This window comes from Buteo buteo, chromosome 7 (genome assembly GCF_964188355.1).
Source record: "Buteo buteo chromosome 7, bButBut1.hap1.1, whole genome shotgun sequence".
NCBI lineage: Eukaryota > Metazoa > Chordata > Aves > Accipitriformes > Accipitridae > Buteo > Buteo buteo.
In genome coordinates, this window is record NC_134177.1 from 32,970,983 (window position 1) to 32,996,982 (window position 26,000).

The window sequence follows — 26,000 nt, forward strand, 5'->3', positions numbered from 1 at the left end:
GCAGAACTTGATGCTGGGTGAGCTGAGAACCACAGTCTTGGAAAACTACTGCGTAACTTGAACAGTAAAAAAAAATAGCTTGAATCCTGGTGCTAGAAGGCCCTGCTACAGTAGGTGAGTGCAACTAGAGGCTGGGTAAGTGCCAAGACCCCCAGCTGCTGACAGAGACCCTGCTCCTCCTCTCTGCGACTTGCTCCTGCAGAGCTTCCCTGCAGGAGACCAGCAAAGGGCAGTAATTGCATGGGAGAGCTCTTGTGAAAGAGGAAAGCACTCCTGCTAAGTGACTCCAGTATGTGACTGTGACAAAGGAGCGGTCAGCATTGTCCAAGGAAAACCACTGAATGCAAAGACCCATTAATCAGCAGAGTGAAACCTCTTCTCAGTTCCGAAGAACAGCACTGCTCCTGCACAGATGCCATCTGCCTCCCCACGACCGTGGCCATGGGTGGGGACGGTGGGCTCAAGAATAAGAGGCTGAGAGACTTTTATACCAAGATGCTATTTACTTTCAACAGTCATAGTCAGCTGCATTATAACATGTCTAGTCAATCCATACGTATACACCTACAACAGTTAATTAAAAAAAGACACTAATAAATTAAGTACATTTAACTTACATGGGACAATGGTCATTGTGACAGTGGTAGTGAAGGCTGGATCTGCAGTCACTTGTCTTCTCTAGGATGCAAATGCCAAGTGAGCGGTCTGGAAAATCCCTCCGGAATCCCCTCCCTGCAGTCCTCATCCCACACGTTTCAGACCATAACCTGAAACAGCCTTGGAGAATGCACATGCTGGCCTCTGTGCTTCCCGTTTTCACAGGGATCGCCACATTCCTCCATCCTCACAACATGCAACACTTTCCTTTTTCTTTCACTACACCACTCCATTGATCCTTCTTCTAGTACACAAATACTTTTCTATCTAATATAAAAGCCGAGTCCCTAGAGCCCATCAAAGCCATGTCCAACAGCATTTTGTGGCACTTAGCTTATTTCAGTCCTTCTGTGGAGGCAACCAAAGGTGACAGCTTTACAAAAACAGAACGAATTGCAAACGTTTCAGATTTAATACAGAGATTTAATAAAGTCCACAGACACTAATGCTCCATCTGGAATCCAGTGACTTTTACACCTTCACGAGAAATGGAAGATGGATCCCACCCCAAATTTAAAGGTAAGAATAGGGATTTGCAGGAGTCTTTACGTGACACAGAAGCACAAGCAACAGTGACTTTCAGAGAAGCTTGTTCTCCTATATTGCTCAAATGCCTTGAAAACATCACCCATGTATGGGTGGAGAGTGTTTTGCCATCCCATGCCTTAAATAATGCCTACTACAGGATAAAGAAACTCTGGAGCTGTGATAAGAGAATAGCGATTGACCCTCTCAGCATGCACCATAGCAGAGATCAGAGGAAAAACCATGTGCCCTACCTGTACTGACCCACAATGTACCAATACCTCAACAGCTTAGCAGAGGTTCAGTCCTCCTGCTTCCCGGGGAAAATTGCCACCATGGCAGTTTCCAAAGAGCAGAGCTGTTCTATGAGAGGTGCAGTTTCTGTTCAAAATGAACTGTGTTTAAGTTAATACACCTGTGGATTCCGATAGTCTGAGACGACTGTGCTGGCAGGTTGACATTAACAGCAGCAAGACAGCAGTTGTATAGCCAGCCATGCCGAGCATCGGGGGAAGGGAACTTCTGGGAGCCAGCAAGCCCTGGCTCCAACAGCTGTGAGCCAGTTGCACCACTGACAGCTGCTATTTTTCTTCCATATATGCTGACCATCCACATCAAAATGTAAAAACAAGGTGGCATTTGCCTTCAGGGCAGGCAAGGGTATTACTGTACAGGTACAACCGGAAAAATAAACCTTCCACGATGTGTGCATACCGGAGCTCTGTGGTTGTTAGGTTCTCTCTAAGTAGGTTCAACTGGAACAGACTTGACCCTCTTCCATACCACTGGGAATGGATGTGATCGCCATCTGCAACTCCCTTGCTCCCACTTTCCATACCAGGTGGAAATGAGCTTCCTGGTTCTTTGCTTTATCAACTCCAGAGACTCCTGTTTCCACCTGCCTCTTTTGTTGATGTTTACAGCAGATCCAGCTCTGCCCTGCTTCAGTCTGTGTGACTGTCCTTCTCTTCCTTTGGAAGCAGCAGGCTCGACCTGGCTGGAGAGCTGGTGGCTCTCTTGATCACCTCCATCCACCTGGTAAGAAAGGACAGGAGAAATGCTCAACTCCTCGCTCACAGATGCCTAATCTTGTCCTTCAGTTACGAGCTGTACCCCTTTCACCAAACCTCACAAAACATCCATTTTGTACTTTTCTTTTACAATTCTTTTAGGAAACTAACTCTTCAAATGAATAGCCTGAGATGTGGCAAATACACTTCAGAACACAGTTGCCTGTCCAAGTAACAGCTCTACAGTGCTTTGAGCTCCAGAGAGCTCTTACGAGAGCACACTGTATTCTCTTCTAAGTGTACAGAATGTGTTTACTGGGGAAGACAGGCTGACAAAAATTTTCCTTAGTCAATGGATTGCTTTTCTTACAGTAAATTATGTAACAGACTTGCTTATATGGAAGAAAGCAAAGCAACAGTGAAAAAAGCAAGACAAATGTCCATTGTGATTTAGACAGTTTTTCCTTCAAATCACTACATGAGACCAGTGGATTAAAGAACACAACCCTGCTGTCTCGGGTAGCTGGTCTGTACGTTGCTCGCAAGTGTGTAATACTCTCCCAATGAAAGGGGAAGTATGTGGCACCTTCTCAATAAAACCACACTCCAAAACAATTGCTACTCCCCTGTACAGCAAAATGCAATGCAAGGGTTTTCAACAGCTAATGTAATAGCAAAGTTTTGTACGTGATGCATTTCAAACATGATTCACTTTGGACCATGTGTAGAAGCCTCTAACAGCACTGCTAAACATCATTACAGAGAAAGCAGTAAAGTGAAAAGCAGCACTGCACTTGTTGCTCTCAGCCTTGTGTTATAACACCTGTTTCCAGAGATCAAGAGGAAAAACAAACAAAAAAAGTATTCTTGCCAGAACTCTCATTAATCTAGAAATCTGACTCCCAAGACCTTGTGGGGTGAAGATCTCACAACCCTTCCACCCATGCTGCTCCCCAGCTCCAAGGAAGCCCCAGACTCCTGAGACAAAGCGGAGCCTACAGCTCTAAGCATAACCACTGGCTTTCCCCTGCAAGGAGGACAGTTCTGTCCAAGGAGGGATCTCCAAACTTTGGTGGTAGGAAGAGGAAGGGAACTTTATTACTGAGAATGTGCTGTAAGGTCACTTGGACTAGGAGGTAGTCAGGAGAAAAGAGAGGGCTCTGGATGATCAGCCAGTGAGTTAACAGCATGTTATACACCAAGACAGACAGACAAAACAGAAATTACCTCTCAAAGGTATATTTGCTCTCAGCCCTGAAGAAATACACATGGGACTTGAACTGCAGCTTGAAGACATAATCCTTCTGAATGCCGTCTGCCTCTACAGGGGAGCTGACTGCGTAGCCAAGCAGTGGGAGACTGGCCAAGGGATAATCATCCTAGAACAGCCCAATAGCCCAGCCCTTAGTGCAAGGCATCCCCGGCCACACAGTTCAACCCAACGCACACTCACTCTTTTGCACTGTACAGGTAAGGTCTTTGTATTTTTGTTTAGGTAAGAACGGGAGGAGGAGCAGTCTTTATCTTTTGCGAAGCTGCCAACAGCTTATAATAAAACCTTCCCCCCAACTCCTGAGTTACTTGCTTCTACTCCCCTGCCCGTTGCTGCCTCCTGGGCTCCCCCCTTCCCCCTCCACATCCTCTCTCTGGAACCCCAAGCACAAATCCAACACGAAAGTTAAAATATCCCTCCCAAAAGAAATGTGCCCTCAAGGCAAGAAGCCTGAGTAAAATAAACACAGTTTATTGGGTTAATAAGATGAAAATGCACAGGTTGCACTGCAGCACACTCCGTTACCAAGCAGGTACTGAAGGCACCATGGGCAGAAAAATCCCCAATCCATGTTAAACTGTACTGAAGCCCAGCAGGGAGAGAAATGGACAGAGACTGACCAAATGCTGCCAATTCCCTCATCTCCACTAGTCCCTGCCATGCGGAGACATTTTCCCCCTCACCCACAAAAGGTCAGTACTATCAAAAGAATTGGAAATCCTGATTAAATTCTGCAAAAAGGGCCCATAGCCTTACAGAGACCAGCTTTGTTACAAACTACCTCCTCTTCCACTTGTCGCTCCCCTTCAAACAGCAGTGAGCTGCACCCGGAGCAGAAAACCAAGGACCTCCAGGTTCCCCCCAACAGCCCAAACACGGTCCCCCCTCAGCTGCATTTGCTCACCTGGTGCGTTTTGTAGAAGAACAAACAGAAATTGGTGAAGACGACCCACAGTTTCTGCCAGCCATTGCTGTTCTTGAACTTCCTCAGCAAGTATCCAGAGAGCTGGTTCTAGCACAGAACAAAAAGAAAACTACTATGAAACCACAAGCTGCTGCCCTTCAGAAAAAGACAGCAGCTACCGCAGATAAAAAGCTTGAGGCTGCCTGCCATAACCAATCCTGCACTTGCTTTTCTGTTGTAACAGGCCTCCCAGGTATTTCACATGGTGACTGACTTTGTATGTTCAGTTTACCAATTCACAACTATCTTCTTATGAACCAATTAGTGATTTCTCTCCACTAACAGCAAGTTCCTCTTTACATTTAAGCGCTCGCTGTATCTCAGCACAGTGTCAGGCAGCACACAGGATGGTGCTGCACTGACTTGTCCCTCCAGCGACCGCTCTCCTTTGTGGCCTACGGTCAGGGGAACGGTGACAGCCACGAGGGCGTCCATCCCTTCAGCCACCCTTTTTTATGTACAGAAAAACCATGTAGAACACACTGTGTGAGCAGGAAAATAAAGCAGAAGAGGAAACAGAGGGTGCCAGAGTTGCGGACAAGCTACACGTGGCAGCTATGCGAAGCCAAGCCTGGCATGGCAAGCAGGCTGCAGGGAAGTTGAACATTGCCACCTTGGGAGTCAGAGTCACCCAGCGCTTGGGCAGCAGGATAAAGAAACCTAGGGCATGGAATGACAGCAAATGGATTTTGTAATTGGAGAAAAAGACTGGAGATGCAGCAGATTTACACAGAGAACCATTTTGGGAAGCATAAATAGGAGGAAATCCTGTATCAACGAGGCAACGTTACAACTCTGCTGCTGGCTGGCTGGGGCATCCTCACGCCAGCACACGTGGGCTCACTGCGCAATTACGAAGCAAGCAGCAGTACATTTTCCTTGGCATCCCATGGCTCCTCCCCACCAGCGCAGAATCTGAGAGGCATTTTTACCTGGATCATGCACAGGTAATCAGACAGGGATAGGCTCTGGTTCCGGTACCAACAAACATGGGTGATTGTGTTGGGCCGTTGGGCCTGGCCCAGCAAATAGCGAGGAGGAAGCTCTGGAGAAACAGCAAGAGAGCAGAAAACTGAGCAGAGAAAAGGGGGAGAGAAAGAGAAAAACAGAACATTAGGATAAGAGAAGCGATGCGATGCGAGAAAGGTGTCTGTTAAAGGAAAATGGATTGTGAAAAAAATGATGGTATTAGAACATGGAACAGATGAAAGTGAAAGTGAGCTGCAAGAACTCACACGTTTAAGTCCCAGAGCCTGTAGCACGATGGCCTCGTTATCCAGGTACAGAACAGCAAGATGGTGCCTTTCACAAGGGTATCAGCAGGGAAAGGAAGGCTTGTCCCCTCTGACAGAAACTGCTTTCTTTGCTAGCTAAAGTGCCCAACTTCTGGACCCTAAGCCAAGGTAACACCTGCAGGACCTCCTTTACTGAGCTGATTGATAAGCTCTCTACATCATGAAAAATCAGGAGCTTCAGTGCCCAACTTTTAACTCCTTTCATTAAACAAAAAGTGCCTTAATGGCAAGGGCAGGGAAGGTAGGAAGGTACAAACACACAGATGCAGCACCCTACCCCATTGCCATTTGTCTAGTTAGTGACCTCTTTCTCTTCATGGTATTTAGGGTCCGTCCCACTCCTGGAAGCCTTCCAAGCATGCAGATGTCCTACCCAACCGACCTTGCCAAACTGCCGCCTGAAGTGAAATCGTAGTGCCAGTGCAAGCAGTGCTCTGCGTAAGGAATGCTGAACACACATTTGTTTCAAAATCTGCAGGATTCGGTACCAAAACATGCCACCAGCACTGCATCAAGCCATGCTGAGTGGCAAGACCCAAGGTAACAGCAGCTCAGCGGGCACATAATAAATCTCTGTTCAGCATAACACGACACTGCCGTCAAATGGCACTTTCTAATGCTTGCTGCTCACTCCTGCCCATGAATGAAGGGCAGAGAAGTCATATTCCCACCAAACTTAAAGCACTTTTCTTAATTCTAGGTGCAGTACAGCAGCTAACCAGACCTCAGGATAGCAGAGTCAATCTCTAAAGTGAAATATCACAGATAGGTAACTTATCCTTCAGCAAGGCTGATGAAACCCAAAGGAACAATTCAGTCCTAGGATATCCTGGGTTTCCTGTAAAATTTCTCTCCTTCAGTGCCTTTGCCGAGCAAAGCCCTGCTGCAAGAAGAGCAGAGCGTGCGTATGCGGACACACAGACATGCACAGAGGGGAGCAAGCATGCAGTGGCCTTTTAATGGCCCATGCTCTCCCATGGACACAGAAATGAAATTCTGCCAAGGCGAAATGGGAGATGGAGGATGAGCGGCTGGGCGGACAGAGTGAGATGTGAGAGCTGCACCCTGCAGGTACCTCGACAGCCACACTGTGGTCAGTCATGGAGACGCTCGTGTTGCGGTACCAGCACACGTGCATGGTTGTGTTGGCACGGTGGTGGCTCTGCCTGTCCAAGGAGCTACGAGAAGAGTGTATGTCATCTTCGGACTCCTGTTCTAGAGAGACCTCATCAGAGGATCCTGGGGGAGGAGAATTCAGCAGCAGTTTAAGAAAAGTGTGCAATACAAAGAGCAAGAGAAGCAGGGATTCCTGAGAAAAACTGTTTTCTCTTGCAATGGTTCATTTTTAAAATACATTAACTTGAATTGGTTGGTTACACAGCTCCTAAGGGCCACTCGGAGCAGATCGTTTTGGCTTTCATTACTCAGCTCTGCTTGGGACAGCTGACTCAATGCTGTGTAAAACAAACAAACATCTCCACACTTCATCTTCAGTAGATTCTTAGTGAAGAACAGGAAGAAGTGCTCCATGAAGGGACACTACATGTTTCACCAGGTCCACAACACCACCAGAGACAGGCAAGAGAATGCTGGGCTATAAAAGCTGATCTCCAAAGGCACCACATTTCTGGACAAGAAAATACCCTATGTGGTTAAACTGAGAAAAATTTAAGTAAGAGATTAATAAGGACCTTATAAAATTAACAATTCTGCAACTGGGGCATCTCTGCTGCATTTAAAGCTACCAGAACATCAGTCTATGAAGACAAGCATATTTCTTTTGATTAAAACAAAACAAAAGCACAATTAACTCTCCATTACCATGTGAATTATAAAAATACTCCATTTATGTCATCAAATTCACCATCGGAAAAATGAAAAGGACATGACAACTGATGCTTTTCAAGAAGGCAGGAAACACCACTTACTGTTGGAGCGATTGCATACTGAGTTTTCCAGAAGCATGTCAGATTTCTCAGTAGATTTCTTGGCCATTTCAATTGCCATGTTTAAGTCTTCCATCCACTTCCCCATCTCCAGACGGGTACTGCAAGACAAACAGTGCTAATGGAGACCAACGCAGCCAGGAGCCGTGACAGAGTGCTAGGTTGCTGAAGGAAGGCACAAGTCACTGCCCAATACAAGCAGCAGTCCCTTTCCAGTAAAAAAGTAAAAATAACATAAAAATTCCTCCAAAGCATGAGCTTTCCAGACAGGAAGCTGACCTCATACAGCCTTCACATCTACTTTCAAGACTTGAAACAAGACTGAAATAACCATTAAAAACTTGGGACTTCATAGCAAAGCAAATGAATAGACAGCCAGAGGGTCACATAATAGCACCCTCTGGAGCTATCGGACTCAGAAGAGGAATTATGGGGTCTAGGCCATCGCTGTTCTTCGTACAGAGAGCTTCATAGCTGGTGGGTTATTTCAAACATGAAATCATGTTTTCCCTGCAAAAAGCAGGAGATGGGTGGTAGGACCATACCGGAAAGGATTTTTTTGCAGGATAAAAGGCAACCTGAAAGACAGCACATCTTTTAAAGGGGACAGAGGATTTACGTTATATCTCAAGCAAGCAAAACACAGAGTGCAGGAAGATGAGAACTTCTTTCACCCCACATAGTTTCCATTATGGGTTATGTGGCTCACACCACGATTACAGGGTAAGAGCTTTACAGCTCATATATGTGTATCTATATCCACCGGCATGCGACAGCATAAGTTTTTCCTTCAGACATGGCCATGGCATTTATTTTTTACCTCTGGCTACATTCGCTGTGTGCACAATTGTTGTTTGAACTGCTATATACAGTTACACACTCTTGTGTTTGCTTGGGAGGGTCTGTGGGACTTTTTTTGGTAACTATCTCTTTTTTCTGCAAGTTTTTAATTTAGACTGAAAATTCCATGCATGGTCTAAGCCCAGAAGCAATTTTTTTTTTTTTTGACAGGTAGGGAGAGGTAACATAAGAAAAACAACCACCTTTGAGCTATTTCTAAGTTATGACAAGGTAAAAATTATATCTATTTTTCCAAATATAAGAACCTTTCAAGCACTTTTTGATTCGCAGCTGCTGAGAAGCGGTTGATCTTAAAAATAATTGACATTTTGAGGCGTTAGGCTGGAATTAAAAAAAAAAAGTTTTGCTTGCCGAATATGTCTGCATACCAAGAAGTATTGGCTCCTATGCCACTACATACCTGATTTATAAATGTTCAGTCATGGTTATTTTTCAAGAACAGGTTATCAAACAGTAAATAACACTATAAATTTAAGGTTGAGATTTAGTGCTCCCATCCTGCATTCTTAGCATACCCAACTCCAGCTGCCTTTTAGGGGACCTGCAGAGGGACAAAACCTTCTAAAGCTGATCCTGAGAGAACAGATTCAGTAGACATCCTAAATATATTTCAGATATAAAGTAAAAAAAGAAACCAAACTCACTGTACAGGGACAAGTTACACTGAAATGGTAACAGTTTTCTCTCCCAAGCCAGCCTTTAATTTTTCCTCTCCCTTCCCCGCTTCCCCCATGAGATCCATGCCAGAATTCTCCCCTCCTTACATCCATTTGCATGTTCTGGATTTTAATTCTTTTGGGGTCTCTAAAATACTTGTACCTTTAGATTTTGTTTTGTCTCCTGCTTTATAGCAGTTGTTTAAAGGATGACACCAACAACTCGGCTAACTAGAAAACAACACAATGGCAACATTATCGCTGCTGCTGGGTGTTTAATAACACACCATTCAGTGACATAAACTACTCCTTCCCAAAACACAACACTGATAAAGGAGTTGTGAAGTGTCCTGTGTTTGTTTTGAAGTCATGCTTTCCAGAAGACACATGAAACACCACCCTGGCCCTGCACCAAACAATTGAACAGTAACTCTCTGGAGAAGGCATCTATCAAACCTACAGGCAACTGAGAAAATAAATGTTACCTTGCTGCAACCACTATGGTTTTTTGTGCTGAATAGATGGTGAAGCAGTGTGGGACAGCCCATTCATTCTCACTCTCCTCCACCTGCAGAAAAAGAAAAGGTTTTTCTCATCACTGCTTGGTGACTGATAAACACTAAAACTGTCCTTAGCTGGCTAGGAATTTGAGTCAAATATGATTACAACCCGGTTGCAGTAAGTGCAAAACAGCTACTCTTTTAGGAATACCACCTACTTCAAGTCTATTTTGGCTCTACATGAAAATCTATATTGTGCGTTTCTACTGCCGCATCTCTAGCGGCACAGCACCACATCCAACAGGGCAAGAAAAGGAGGGTTCTGAGCAGGATTCAGCTTATTACTTACCGGTGGGTCGAGCACTATCAGCTGCAAATCAAACACAGAAAGAACAGTCCCATTAGAATAGGGGGGTGGGGAGGCAGGAGGACTGATTATATGCCTAGGTGTGTGCACAGGGGAAAAACACCAGGACAAATCCCAATTTCCAGATCAGCCTCTCACAGCAGCATGAAAAAGAATGGTCAAAAGGGTGTGCTCCAGCTGTTTTGCTAATGCGATGGAAGGAACAAGCATAACACCTGCAGACAAGTCTTTGACACACAGGCTGTGGCACGCAAAGGTCCAGTCCATGGCCAGCAGCACCACAGGCTGCCATCACTGGCCTGGGAGCAGCTTGCAGCGTTGGTCCTCGTTCCCTGAAGGAATGCCTCAACCAGCCTTAAGGCAAAGTCATTTCCTTAATGCTGTGATTCAACTTGAAACCACTTACCAACATGCCATGCAGAGGAAGATGTCCATGAATTTTGAACTGATTTGTCCCTGTAACTCCTTTGCTTGTGTACAGTAACATATCTGAGAACTGAAAAAGGCAGAAAGAATACAATCAATATTCTGAAGACAGCAGGTAGGTCCAAGTATTTTTTGACATATTTTTAAAAATCTGTTGTTTAAAGGCCACTGTCGACACATGAAAAAAAACACCATATCTCAAGTCAGTTTGGCCTACTTTCCTTAAAACCACTCTTTCATTTACTTACAAAGAGAGACAATTAGTTTTTAAACTTCTCTTAAAACTACGTGCCATTAAGGAAACAAGCTGAACAGACAGTATTGTCACAGTCATGCTCTATCTAAAAATCCCTCAGAGTGAGGGATTGCTGATTTTCATCACAAACACATGAAAACACACTTTCACAACAACTTTATCTTGAAGACTTTGGGTTTATGAAAACCAGAAGCAACACCCACCAGGAAGAACATCCGCTGCTGTAAACCCTTCTTAGTGAGCTTGTACAAGCAACCTTCCCGGATAAACTCCTGCAGTGGAAAATAGGAAGTTACGCAAAGCTTGATCTTTCCCAAACACAGAGAATTTTAATGGTGGTTTTCTCCCATCCCAGAATATACAGATGTTGATTGGTACCCAGCAATGATCGCCAACAGATTTGTTAAATGCCAGATGACACCTTTCTTTCTGTTTTGTACCATGAATCAGCTCCTTGCTGCAGCCAACATTTAAATCAAGCAAGCAAGAGAAGGAAAAGGAGCAGAGTTCCTGTCGGACACCAGCAGTTCACCTATTACACTTACATCCCACTGCAGTGATTGCCATAGCATCCCAAAAGCATATGCGATGCTCCTGTACTTACGCTCAGTGTATCTATCAAAAACAAAGAAACAAAAAACCAAGCAGGAACTAAACAAACTCCTAGAAAAACAGAGTCACCGATACTGGTTTTGCCCAGTGACGTGGCTCTCGCCATCGCTACATTCTCCACGCAGTCTCAGTCCGCAGACAGACATAAGCAGACCTGGTAGTGGATTTCCTATCAAGTACATGACATGCTGCTTCCTACTCAAACACAGAGCACCATACCCCAGTATACCCAGAATCTGCTGTATTGTCAACACAAAAGCATAGCCAGAGTCTAAGGAGAAGCATTTTTGATCTATTCTCTAGGACATCACCAAGACCTATGGGACCTACCACGAAGACAATTATACAAAGACTTCACAGTCATTCCATAAAACAGAGAGGCAGTGATGGCAAATACATGGTTGAAAGGCACCTCCTCGGCAATAAAAACAATAAAGGCTCTAAAAAAAATGAAGCAAAGGTACTTACCCTACCAGGTGCCGTGAGATTATCTATACCAATCAAGTCGTGCTGCAGCTCTGTCAGCTTCTGGAAATTCTCCAGGCGGATGAGACTGTGCTGCAGCCGAGATGTCATTTCTGTGACTTCCTTCAGTGCATCTGTAAGGAAAATGGCACCGAGGGGATCAGAACAGAGCAGACGAATCCCGGCCACCAGTTTTATCCCTGGAAAACTGAATCTGAAATTCATAGTCAGATTTAGAATAGGACAGAATAGTTCAGTTGGCAGGGACCTACAACGATCATCTAGTCCAACTGCCAACTTCTTAAAGCATATTTTATAGCTACCTAGGAGTAAAACGGAGATGAGCAAGCAACTTCATAGCACTTCCTATACTTCTGGAGATTACTGGGTATCTCAGATTTTGCACATATAATAACTATTTACCGCATAGCCAAAAGTAAATTAAAAAATTGAAGCCAACTGTTTCTGCCAAAGATTACTTTATAAATGAATGGAATATACTATGCAAGTTTTTGACACTACAAAGCAATTATTTTTTGTCATGTTTTTACTTATAAATGACGAAGAGTTCCTAAAAAACCCTACTTTTTTCCCTGCTATAAAAGGGGACAAGAAAACGACTAATTTTCCAGCTTTGGTTGAAACATTAAGATCCATCAAGATTACCATGAGAAAACCACTTTCTGGAATGCCAGAAAAAACATTCATTCTATGCGAAGGGAAGAGTCTACATCTAAGTTATGTTTTTCATTTTCCAAACTAGCAGTTAAGGCAATTTTCCATCTATTGCAGAAAGTTTTGAAGCCCTGCACCAGAGCACAGCAGGAGGGTAGTGAAACCTGGTACCGAACACCTTGAAGAAAAACTAAGTTAGTTTTAAAACAAAAACTAAACTTTTTTTTTTTTTTATTTAATTAAACTGCCTTCTGTCAGTTTTCTGCTGTTCTACTTGGTGTGTTCTGTTTTTTTTCCCCAGGATATTTAAATTACAGTATTCACTAAGCAGTTGTGTTTTCAGCAATCTAAATCAAAGTTCCTGTGTATTTTGCAGACCTGCATGCAAGAGTCAGAGAGGTCCTGAATGGAGAAAAAGTGTTTACATTGAACTTGTAAATGTAAAGCTTGTTGTCTCCCACAGGATATGGGCAAAATTTTCTATGTACATGGGAACGGATTTCTGCCTTGCACATATACAGCTGAGTGCTCACTCACTCCGGCAATCTGCAAAGTCCCGGTGCTCTGCTGTGTAGTGCTTGCAAAGTCTCGCCAGGATCAACTTGTAGTGCATCAGTCTCTGGATTGGTTTGAGCAGAAACGTGTTGAGAGGCAGGTAGCAAACCTTCTGCAGCTCAAACTCCTTATAAACTGTTTCCAGCTTCTTTAGGCGTTTAGTTGCTTTCTCCAGTTCTGTCAGGACCTCATCATGCTTCTGCAGATAACTAGTAAACTCCTGTTGAACCATACAAAAAATTACTCGATTCAAAGGAAAACAGTCTTTCATAGATTTCACAGTGAGTAAGAAAAAACATCCAATCCCAGCTCTACTTTTGTCTCTGACCATGATTATATAAGCCAAGACTGCATATATTCTCATAAATACTGACAAAAATAGCATTAACAACATTATGTTTCAACGACTTCATTAAAAAAAACCAAAACCAACAGTATCAAAAATAAAAATATTTGCTTGGTTGTCCTCTGTTTGCTGTTTACTGCAGCTGTGCCTTCCTGTGCCACTGATGAGAACAGCCGGTAGCACCACCCAGTAATACTTCACCAGTCTGAGACAATTCTTGTTGATTACAGACTTTTTTAGGACAGGCAGAAGTGAGCTGAGAGGGTTGTCTCATCTAGGTTTATCTATTAAAGAAACTGGCAGGCAGCTGCCAGTCAGGGTCAAAGTAGGAGTCTGTGCAGCACTGTGCCCATGCCTGCTGCAGATATCAAATACAGAGAGCGCTGATAGTTGGAATAGCAGTCACACACTTCTGCACTCCTATTCAAGCCACTGGTTTTAATGGAATAATTACTTCACTGCTATAGCAAAAGCGTAACTGTCCCATGAAGGCACTCCAAATAAAGGTGACTTCATTTCAGAAGAAACTACTCTGCAGTTAAAAAAAAATTTGGATTTTGGAATTAAACCACCTTATGAAACAGTGTTTCCATAGGGGAGAGTTCGCGTTGTGCAAATGTAGGAGAGATGGTGAAACTAATTAAATAGTTTTTCTTTGTCTTCTGCTGAATAACCAATAAACAAACAACCTTTTCTCAAGATAAATGTAGGTGGTTAAATAAGCAACAGTGGTATAAACCCTTGCTGTAGATATTTTATTACATTTTCTTTTTAATTTGTTTATCAACAGTAATTGTTTGCAAGTCACTTCAAGTTTAGTGGAAATACTAAACACCTTGAACTCTCATCCTTGACAAAAGGAAAAAAATGACTCAACAATCCTGCGATTCTATTTTTTTAATCCTTTATCTACCTTTAGAGTACGCATATTCCTGAGCATGACATCTCCAATGCGTTGATAATCTCCTTTCACATGAGCATTGGTTTTTCCTTCCCTGAAACACACATAAGGAGATAAAATAAGAAGGCACAGGACATGGGAGATCAAGAAATGCCAATTTCATCCCTCCACCTTCCCCTGCACTTCAAGACATAATCTTTACGAAACACTTCCTGGGTATCTGTGTATTTTAAGGACTGCTTTAGTAAAATTAAGGGAAGCAGTACTAACATTAATGCCTTCTCTATCCATTTTTAACCACTTCACAATCCCATTTCACTCTTAGGGTTGAAAACTTTGTACAGTAAATCTGGAGGCTACATAAAATAACAAAGCCATGTTTAGAACACTGGGAAAGGAATAGAAATGAATTTGTGTGAAAGTCTATTTGGGAGTTTAACCTCTCAGACTTCTGAATAAATGTCACAACATGATCCCACCTGGATTTATGAATTTATTTTTGTTCGTACTTCATTTACATTAACCACCTCCTTTTGAATGGTAATTATATTCTAATATATTACATCTCAGGTAAGGAGAAAGTAATAAAAAGGTTAAAAGACTAAAAACATGCTTTTTGAAATAAATTGTGCTGCAAGAACTGAACTCTAATCTTAATTACAAAAAAGTGTTTCCTATATTTTCACCTGGAGATTCATTAACTGGAAAGTGTTGAAAAATACACACATTCTCTTTTTGACCTTGTGTTCCTCCTCTTCTCTAAGGCTAGAGAGACACCACCAGGTTATATTAATGGTTGGACTCGATGATCTTAAGGGTCTTTTCCAACCTAAATAACTCTGATTACAAAAACCTTGGTCTGGTGTACAATTCATGCAATATTATGTACAAGGCAGTGCATGAAAAATGGGCTTTGCAGACTGTATTTAGTACTGTTTTTAAAACTATAATTTATTAAAAGACCTTTTCCTTGATTTTATTCATGCAGAAATACCAGTTCAAATATAGATTAAGTACAATTTTGACATGAGGATGTAGGAAAAGGTCCCCCCACTCGTTGCCCATGCGCTGCACTATTAACACTTACCAGAGCGATAGCCTCTGCTCAATCTCTTTCAGGAAGCCTCGATGAAATTCATAAATTGGGTCTATGTTAGAGAAGAGTAATGTCATCAGGCCCTCTGGCATAGCGTTCTCCTTGATGACTGCGCTGCGAAACCACTGCCAGAAAAATCATAAATTATGACAAATTTTTCTATTTAAGAAATTAATCACTAGCATACAAATTTCTGCTCCTGCAGCAGTGGGGGAGGAGAAAGTGTGTACACAGGGAAACAGCAGGAAGGAAGGAGAAATATTTAGGGAAGACATAATCTGGGAAAGATGAAAAGATGTAATTTCTTTCCTTGCCAAACATTACAAATATGAGGCTTACTGGTTCTGGGCACAAGCAATGATGAGATGGTTGGTAATGGCTCTAAACTACAGTCAGTTACCGAGTGGCTGCCACAGCTGATGTTACACCACTGCTTTCACTTCAACACAGATACAACTGCTCTTTCATAAAACTTGGAGCCCTGTGCAAGCTATTCAGTAGCTAGAGACATCTTGTTGCGTGTCTCATACTGCACTTTTAATCACTTTTGGTTCCCTGCTTTCTGGAAGGGATGTGAATATTACAAATCAAAATGATATGCAATGTAGCTATTGGAGCTAACAACAGAAGTCCAGAGAAAATATCTGCTCTCCCACATGAGGACCTACGGAACAAGGAGGGTAATGATACATGGCTCATGGATTATGCTTTATCATAGGACTTTCTTCTGCTACCTGGAAGAAATTCCAAGTTTTCCAAATTAACAATTACAAATCTGTTAAGAAAAGGAAAAGCATTAAAGAAAGTTAAAAAGCCCTTACCACTGTAATAACTTCCAGGTCCTTTAGATATGTCCGTTCTGTAGCAAGAATCTCCTTTGCTATGAAGTATGCCTTGTCAGTTGGATAGCGCTGAAAGAACAGACAGTAATCAATAAGTATTCAAATATAAACATTCTATTCATTACTAAGCACAAGCTCAAACCCTACATACATTTCCCCTTGCTGTGTGCAAATGGAGCACTTGATTACTAACCGTACATCTCTGTATTCAGTACCGTATTCTCAGATACTGACTTTGCTATAATATTTATATTTCAAGATTATTAAAAAATAATGTCAATTATATGCCAGTTTTATGAACTGCTATTTCAAAATCAAGGGACCACTTCACAAAAATATGGAAACAGTTATTCCAAGTCTCCTAGGAATTAAACACTTCTTTAATCAAAGTACAGCAGATTTGCAAGACAGTCCTTTTCCAGGACTATTCTATTTCCATGCACAACTTTTACGCAAATCCTTTGAAGATCATATTAGTTAGTTAAGAAAACACAAAAATCATACTACATCATTTGTTGGCTGCATGGTTGCTCCAGGGCTGCTATTTAAAGAAAAGAGAAGACAGAATGGACATGGAAGCACAAAGGAATGAAATGGTGAAGAGGCTATGTTCTGCAGTTGCAATGAACCAAAATCAGAGTTAACCTGAAAACATACATTATTAAAAAAATCATGTAAATACTATTAAGGAACTAATCACATTCCAAGCTAAGATGCTGCTTTGTCTCCTTAGCTCACTATGTCGTGCCACAGTTTTGTGCTAAATACTCACACAGTAAAAATAAATGACAGCAAACCCATTCGAGTTAAGTTAAAATTTGGCCTCCATCTCTGCCCCTCCTGAGCGTAACACAGCTTTGAAAATTATTTCTCCCTTTTCCTTGTACGTACCAAGTTAATAAAAAATTCTCTTTTGAGAGATGCTTTGAGATGCCCTCCAGTGCCATCAGCACAGCTACTCAGTGCTTCTAAATCCTCCATCTCAATATTGCTCATGGAGGAGACATTTTCCTGGTTGCTCAGTAATGTATCAATTGAGTCCATCTTAGACACATAGAATCCTTGGAGGTGTGTATCCCCAAATAATTAATTTTGAGAAACTATCCAGCCTCTTTTCAGGTTATTTTATGCTAGTTAGTGTAGTCCCACACATCAGCACCCTCCCTAGAGGAACCAGAGGACACACTTCTATTCCCTCCACAGCCATCCTCTTAACTTCAACATACCTGTCTCAGGTACCTGGTGTCAGGGAAGTCCTACCTAATCTTGGCTTCAGGTATTTTTTTTTTTTTTCTTGGGCTATTTACCTGACTGTAGCCTCATAAACCCTCAAAATGCTGTTGAACCTCAGTGGGCATCCTTCTCAAACAACGTCTTCCCAAAGGAAAGGACATCATTTTTCTGACCTCCCTGGAGACCGAAGTGACACAGATCTTTTATCTCGCTTACCAGCTAGCTTCCTCCTGCAGTACTTACCTGTCGTGAAACACCCTGTTTATCAACCAATGAAATCAACCAACACACACTAGCTTGACTATAACTTCAACTGCCTCTTACATGATATGAGAATTACTGCCGAACAGGTATGTTTTTTGTGTAACGCAGCTTTGTGTGTGCCTCCTCCCAGGCTCTGCACAGGATATTAGAATGCACAATGCCCTTAAGGGACTAACTTCTACGGAAAAAAGAGTTTCCCAAGGCAAAGCAAAGCTGGGTTATGGAATCAACCACAGGCTGTGACAACAGGAGATCTCAGGGAGCCTCATCTCTCTAGCCTCGGCAGAGATGACCCTGCTGCGAGCTCTGCACAGCATCACTGCACACATGTGCATCTGCTGGCTTCATCCCTCTCCTCAGCATCACCTCTCCTCTCTTGGGACTCCCCAGCAGCCTCCCAGCTCACCTGGACCCGCCACCACCTCATACCCATTTAAACAGTTGCTTAAAGAGTTACCCTCAAGCAATGTATATCAACTAGTATATTCTTGAGAACCCTGGAAAGGACCCTGCCTATCCTCCATCCATACCTTGTGCTTTGGCCCTCACTCGAGTGCTTTTTCCCCACTCTCAGAAATATTCTTCTGGATTGTTTCTTCCTTGAAAACTTACAGAACATGAAGGCATGAGAAAACATACCATGCCCACAACCTCACGCTTTTCATAGCCTGCATGGATCACCTTTGAGCACTTCTGCAGGTTTTCACTTTATTCTCCAGCTGACGTGTGCTAGCTTGAGGCACAGAAGATGCTTTTCATTTCCCAAGCATCTTCTCTTCCCTCCTCCCTCTCTACTGCATCATCACTTTCTGTTTACTCTCTGAAGTTCCTGCTGCTTTCCAAATTGCTCCCTGCTGATATTTAGTGCCCTTAATTTTCTTTTGTTTGGTCTTGCACCAGTCCTAACTGAATCCCCTGTGCTGAGTCCTGGCAGCAGCTGCTAGGCAGACCCTGTACCAGAAGCACCGAAAAGCAGTACAGCTGTCACAGTGCAATAGGGGCTCTGTGAAACACCTTCATTACCCATCAGGCACTGCAAGAGGAAAGAAAATCAATACATGTCTGAAAAAAAATAAACACAAGAACTCTCTGAGGAGGCAGTCTGCTTCCAAAGTCCAAAGAAAACATTCCTACAATCATAGCAGGCATCAAGGCAAATATCCCCACTTGGAAAAAGTAGTGTTCCACTGTATTGTGTGCCCACAATCCCACCTTTGCTTGTGGTGAGATTTCTGTGTGTTTCCTGAGCAGTTGAGAGTCAGGACATACAGTGCAGGGATCTCCAGATCATCAGCTGAGACAAGAGTGAGCAAGCTTGCATCTGCCAGCACCAAGAAGTACCCAAAGACATGGTGAAGATAGCAAACAGCATGGGCCTGTGACCTTCTTGCCTGATAGATCCTGACAGAGGTAAGACAACCAGAACATTGGATGGGGCGAGCAGAAGAGCAGGAGTAAAGAGCACACAAGGTAGTTTCTTCGAGGCTGCACAGAAAACTATAAGATTACAGTGTGGCTGCTGACTCCATAAGGAACTGAGTTCGGACGATGGAGCCTTCCTTGCACTGTAATGGAAGGTCCTGGATCCTTCTCAAGTACCGAAGAGTCAATAAACCTGGCTGCTCACTCTCGCTCTGCAAGCACGCAAGGCAAGGGGAGAAAAGCAGCTTGCAGAAAAATGATCATGGAAGTCTGCTGTTAGGTGGACTTCTCTATCTTACCAGGAAAAATGCAGTGTTCTGTGGAGTGCAGTTTGACAAACAGTATATACCATGCCCCTACAAAGGCAAAGTCTGGTAGTTTGTCATCCATATCTGAAAAGTAGTCAAAGAATGCATGCATCAATGTATATGCACACACGCATCTATTTCTCCCAAGTGCATCTAAATGCTTGGAGTCATTGCTTAAGAAAGAGGAGCTGGCCGGACTAGAAGATTCAAGAGGTCCCTTCCAACCTCAATGATTCTGTGGTTGCAGATTCTTGTTATTGCTAGCAACCACTGTGAAAGCCTGATAACATGGTGCAGTGTGGATAAAAGAGAAAATCTGAATCACACACTGACATGCCATCTCTATCATTTTGAAAAACTGTCGAGGCACCTGAAGCCACTGCTTACCAAAGCTCACGATCAGATGTCAGTATGAAGCAGTACACCAGCTTTGCTGCATAGGCAAGAGGAGGCTTGCTGCAAAGAGTACGTAAGACTCTGGAGAAGCTCCCAGGAGACTGTGGTCAGAATCTGTGGACTACCACCACTTCCTTCACCTTTCAGAAAGGCTCTGCAGCATTCCCGTGCACAAGAGGCACTGGGGCAGAGAGGCCTTCAGTGGAGCTGAAGAACAGAGTGAGGAGCTGAAGCTCATGTCTCAAAGACTAAAGGTGGAATCCTTCCAGAACAAAAACATTTTATAATTAGGATTACCTGAGAAAGCAAGGGTAAAACCTGAGCTCTACATGGGGGCGAGGAAAACCCCACATTGTGTTGGGGAGTTTCCAGTTAAGGCAACCAGTGCTTACCGGTGGAAAGAAAGGAAAACGGCCTAGGCAAAGGATCAGTACCTAGACATAAGCACATCTTGAAGACCTGAAGTTGTTCCTGCTTTGAGACTTGTTGCAGCCACAAAAGTCAGAGGTATTTTTGCCCCCCTCTTTTCAGAAAGCAAGCCTCGAGCTTCTGCAAGGCCAGAGCACTGTCCACCTTTCACCAGACAAGAGTCAGCCATGGAGGGGGCAGCTCCAGTGATACAGCCAGCTCTGCTGAACAAGCCCATGACTGGGTGTAAGAGGATGCACTGCAATGCCTGCTGCTGAGAAAGCTGAAGTTGAGCTCAGGTCCTCTACAGCCCGAAGGGAGATACCTCAGGACCGCTCTAAAGGTCCTGTTATGCTTAGAAAGAATGGCTTGGAGGACGACCGTATGGCGAGATGGACCAATGAGATGTGGTAAGACTGCGTGGGAAGTAAGGAACCTAGGAAGAACATATCTTATATATTAAGAAGTGGTAGCTCTGTGCTATTCTCTATGCTGGTAAATGAAATTATTTTAGAACACATTTTTATTAGTGACACACAGCACTTTGCACAGACAGCACAGTCCAGTAAGCTGACACGGATTAAACATGACAGCATTCAGCAAAGACAAGGCCAGGTTCAACGTCACCACGTGACACAATTTTTCATTACTGAATGAGCCAAAGGCAACCCATTTCCAGAACTGACAGCACAACCGATTTCCAGAACTGACAGCACAACCGATTTCCAGAACTGACAGCCACCTCTGCCACCAGCCTTTCAGACTACTGCCCTGGCAAGAATCACCATGAACAATTCACCTGCTTTGCAGTGTCCATTCAATAGTCTCAGCACAAAAACAAGGGTTTTTTTGTATTCTAATGTAATAATTACAGCCCAAAAGGCACCAAGTGCACTGCTACTGTTTTACATCAAATACATATCAACTGTTTCCCCCCAAACAGCTCACTTAAGAAGCCATGCCTCTTAGAATATCTCAAGTTGGAAGGGACCCACAAGGACCATCGAGTCCAACTCCCTGCTCCTTGCAGGACTGCCTAACACTGAACCATACGACTAAGAGCATCATCCAGAATGCAACTTGAACTCTGACAGGTTTGGTGCCGTGACCACTTCCCTGGAGAGCCTGTTCCAGGCACCGACCACCCTCTCAGTAAAGAACCTTTTCCTGATGTCCAATCTGAACTTGTTTCCATTCTGGGGTATAAAAGGCAGATTTCAAGCATAGCTCCTTGCCATGCTGGGGCCCTGGGCAGCAGTTCCTGCTAAAACAGCAGAAGGTTGTCCCAGCAGCAGATGCCAAGACAACCCCTATGTCAAGAGGGCAGTGGGGACTCTGGCCACAACAGCAACATACACAGACCCGACCAAACCTTCAGCACTGGAGTTTTTAACACTAGCCACCAAACACATCTGTTCTACCACAAAATATAATGCAACCAACATTCAGTGACCAGCAAGCACAGGTCCTCACCTGAAACCATCACTTTTCTCGTGACATAAATTCCCAGTCACGTCATCATCTTACCTTACGTTTCATTTCATCATCCTCTTCTATCCTGGCACCGCCAGCATCACTGAGGACAGGGCTCAGAAGAGGAGATGAACCCTGGCCAGCTGCGTTCAAGTTCACCTGAAAAGCTGGGTTCAAGCCCAGGGGACTCTTCAGCATGAGGGAAGAGAGCTGAGGATGGTCCACCGGGATGCCTGGGTGGGAAGAGAACAAGAAGATGGAGTGGAAAAAGAAAGAAAATGGTTTCAAAGACAGTGCATCTAAGACGATTACCCACTGTTACTGTAAACCATAACTGCAATCTTATAATTTTAAAAAAGGCAAAAGAAAAAAAGGCATATACATCCAAAGACTTAAGCGTGTATCTCAAAGCAAACGGAGTGTTCCGTGCAACCCAGCTGTTACGTGGCAGCACAGTAAGGACAGACACCTTTACAGCTGCATTTAACGGAAAGTATAAATTGTTTAGTGTCTAGGAAGAAGCGCTCAAATCCCACTGGATTTTGTTAATTAGCAGCAGGGTTTGCAATATAGGATTATACTGCAGTAACAAGAACACAGCTTTTAATTTTTCCTTTTTAAAATAAGAATTACTTTTCACCCCAGGGAAAAGTTACAACAAATCATTCCACTACACTCCAGAAGATAAAGCTCATTCAGAAATCAGGGAATCTCCACAATTGTACCAATGGGAGAGGAAAACATATTGCTATTCAAAAAGGCAGCATGCAAGAGATTTAATTCCTGGCTCTTCTAAGCATATGAATAATCTACTGATCTCAAAGGACAACAATTTTGCAGCACTGAGTATTAATTGGATGGACACAATCCTCTTGCACAGCAAAACCTGTCTGAAGCAGGAATAACATGTACTGGTTTGCTTTAGATTATTAACTGTCAATCTTCTTTTTATACTATTATTCCATTTGTGGACCCTTTAGAGATTTCTGACACCATTACAGTAAACTTAAGCCTATGAACAGTAGCTCCTCTCCTCTCTTCTGCAGACTCCTTAGAAAGAGCATGCGGACACCCCTCGGGTGTTCACAGTGAAAATTACTGTTCAAGAAGCTCTGCTTTTTGGGACCAAACGAAGGCAACAGACACTCCAATTACTCACACTACGCCCACAAAATTCCTACCTAAGCTCACCTATTTTTCTTTTCTGATCTTCCCTATGATAAACAGACAAGCTTCATCAGATCAGGCAACTGAAAGGGTACCAAGTGCTTCAGTATCTATGGCTTTCACCGCGCTGTTCAAACACTCAGGCACGCTCGCAACCCTCCCTGGCGTGATTTGTTGCGCATTACAAGCAGAGAGCAAGGGCTAAATCACCTGACCGAAGGCAAACAGAAAAATGAACGGTGAAGCCAAAAATGCCAACTTGCCAGTTCCCGGACTACTTCAAAATCACCCCAAAAGGCTTTTAAAAAGAAAAAAAAAAATCAGCCCCCATGGATATCCAGTATCTCTCGACACAGGCACAGGGGACACGTGCTGGAGGAGAAGGCGTTAGGAGCTTTGTGATTCACTCCTGGAAGGAGCAGCTGCTGCTCTCTGGCTCAGGAAGCAGAACCACTGCAAGGCACCCGGCAGCATGACAATGGCGAGGGAGCCCAGGCGCGTTTTTTCACATTGACAAATGCAGGAAGCTAAACAGTGCTGCGCTCGGTCACCTGGAAGAGATTCAGATCATTGAGGCTGCGGAGTTAACTATTAATACGCTAGTTGAGCGCAGTCATTCTGCAGCAGATTTTTGTTTCTGCCTGAGCATTTTCTTCATTCCCACCCATTTTATTATTAGCACAGGAAAGCAATAAAGTCTGGCATTTGTTTCACCTATACACGGACAGGAGTTTACTGGAAGTTTGCTTTTACATGTCAGGGATGCTGAAACAACAGCTTAAAAACAAATTATCTACAAGCTTACAGGGGTGTGGAGCTTCTTTAAATTCCTGGAATTTAACACAGTGTAGTGACACATTCCAGAATTTGTAATTTGAATTGTATCTGGACAGACCAAATGTTCAGGGGAGTGAAAGAGAGGTAACTTGCTACAAATTCCACTGCCTGCCTATTTCAATCGAGTTGTTCTAGTTTTTATCACCTCCAACAGCAGAAGCTGGCCATTAAATTCATTTCGAACACTTGCTCATTTGTATCTGACAGCAAGAACCCTGTTTCCTGAAGCCAGAGTGATTTATGAAAATGAGAGGCACATTCAGCTCCTCAAGCAGCCTGAAACAAGCAGAACAAGCTGCTTTGGGAGCAGGAGTGCCCTTCCCCTGCACACGGATAGCTACAGCAGGACACCCTATAGCCTGCTGTTTATTTTCCTAGGATGAAAGCAATGTAGAATTCAGGAAGGAGCTGTTACAGCTGCAACATGTAATAAGCTGTCAACTTAACTGGCACATTCTGCAAAGGGACTTTCTGAGGTCAAATTCTAAAATTTGTCTTTTCTAGAAAGGACTATAAAATGTCATGGAGCAGCTCTGGTTAGCTTTTTTGCTAACGTTTAAGTGTTTGATGTAAACTCAATATGATGGCGTATCTTGCCAGATGACATTACAAGCGTGTACTGAAATTTTCATTCTTGTAATCCAACGGCATTTCTCCACTAGAGCAGCAAGTGGGGAGCTCCCAGTCAAGCAGGTAAGATGTACAGCGATTCTCTATTCTCCTGGGGAAGGATGGTGAAGGAAGAATCCGTGGAACAGTCGGAGCAGCCATTGCCACTTTCGACAGCTGTTCTGTGTAGAAAACTCCTAATTAGGTAGAAATATTGGTGCAAAGATCAGAACGTGTGAATGATTTCCTCCAACATCAAACCCTGGTGCACCGAGGTCTTCCCTGCCCCACAGGCAGCAGCATCCTCCAGGTATATTAAAGGGGACTATTCTTTGAGAGGAATGTTTCCATGTTTCAACATCCTGCATGAAGTGGAAATTTGTTCTCTACGTGTAAGTCATAACACAAACATCCCGAAGTGGGAAGCCTCGCTGTAAGCAGGAGTCAGAGTTTCCATGCAATGACATGGGTATTCAACAACGTAAACCAGATGACCCTCACTGACACAACTGCATTCTGTACATGACAAACTTCTGCTTTCACATCACACACAATGCACTTAACTCAATGCAACATCAAAAAATGCGACAGTTCTGTGTAATATTCCACATACTCAAAGATCTTTAAGAATATTAATACTTCTTAGTTAATTACACTGTGTAGTTTTAACCATATATCCTTAAGCAAACAAAACCAGAGTTTCATAAAAAGACTAGCATGCATGTAATTGAAAAAAAAATAATAAAATACTCAAGTCTAACACTAAAACATTGCAGAAGCACTGCAGTTTGCATGAACACAGCTATGGACTTCAGTGAGTATGCCAGCCTTATCTTTCACAGCTACTGTATAATATTGTCAAACTATTTTATTATTGTTTCTGCTGCCTCTTCTTTTGTCCAGGCATAAAAATGTGACAGCCTCTGTCTAATGTATAAAAATATGACTTAACACAAACATTTGTCCACTCTACTTTTTACTGAGAGGATCTTCAGTGTATACAGATGTGAAGGTTCATACTCAAATTTGAGAAATACGTTTAGAATACTATACAAAACCAGTCATTAGAAGTTCATTATGGGATTACAAAACAACCTTAAGCCAGCTGCTGTAACCATGACCTTACCTTGTATTTCTTCAAGAGTATTCGAATCCCATCCCTCTCACTGACACTACAGTTAACATGCAATTGTTTTCTTTTTTTTTTTCTCTCAATACATCTATTTACTGTCCAATATCCAAAATCCATTCTTATTTGCCTTGCTAATAGAAACAGAGCAGACATCTTCTCTAAGCTGTCAGGCATTTAGCAGGGAATACACTTCTTCTTTACCCCTTGCAAACTTCAGAGAGGTGGGTAGTGAAGGAAAATTTTGGAAAACTATCATCTGACATCAATCAGCAATGCCAGAGAAAGCAAGAAAGCACACAGCAGCCGGGTTTTAAGTCTGACTTGTAATTTACTACATTAGCATAAACCAGTTTTGGGACAGCAGGGACAGCAGCAGGCGACATGCTAGGGAGATGAAACCACCTTCCCCATCAAGCTTTGGGAGTAAAAAGGAACCGATACATGAAACATTACAACTGGTTTCTGGAAAAAAGAAAAAAAAAAATCGAGGAGAACAACCTGCTAGATTACTTTCTTAACTATA

The 26,000-nt window shown here is 43.1% G+C and overlaps 1 protein-coding gene across 8 annotated transcripts in view; it reads right to left on the minus strand.

The window, feature by feature from the left end:
* Positions 1 to 449: 449 nt before the first annotated feature.
* FARP2 (FERM, ARH/RhoGEF and pleckstrin domain protein 2) overlaps positions 450 to 26,000 on the minus strand; it is an 81,402-nt gene continuing 55,851 nt past the window's right edge. For 6 of the 8 annotated variants that reach the window (XM_075032312.1, XM_075032313.1, XM_075032315.1 and 3 more), the window contains 14 exons: positions 21,787 to 21,965; positions 16,208 to 16,297; positions 15,378 to 15,511; positions 14,303 to 14,384; positions 13,026 to 13,263; positions 11,817 to 11,947; positions 10,940 to 11,008; positions 10,461 to 10,550; positions 9,673 to 9,755; positions 7,653 to 7,771; positions 6,800 to 6,963; positions 4,370 to 4,477; positions 3,420 to 3,571; positions 450 to 2,217 (listed from right to left, as the gene is read on the minus strand). In XM_075032312.1, the coding sequence (XP_074888413.1) occupies positions 2,127 to 2,217; positions 3,420 to 3,571; positions 4,370 to 4,477; positions 6,800 to 6,963; positions 7,653 to 7,771; positions 9,673 to 9,755; positions 10,461 to 10,550; positions 10,940 to 11,008; positions 11,817 to 11,947; positions 13,026 to 13,263; positions 14,303 to 14,384; positions 15,378 to 15,511; positions 16,208 to 16,297; positions 21,787 to 21,965 (1,730 nt within the window). In that variant the 3' untranslated portion in view covers positions 450 to 2,126. Of the gene's footprint in view, positions 2,218 to 3,419; positions 3,572 to 4,369; positions 4,478 to 5,361; positions 5,502 to 6,799; positions 6,964 to 7,652; positions 7,772 to 9,672; positions 9,756 to 10,460; positions 10,551 to 10,939; positions 11,009 to 11,816; positions 11,948 to 13,025; positions 13,264 to 14,302; positions 14,385 to 15,377; positions 15,512 to 16,207; positions 16,298 to 21,786; positions 21,966 to 26,000 lie in introns of those variants that run through there. The other 2 variants (XM_075032317.1, XM_075032316.1) reach the window with 2 other exon arrangements.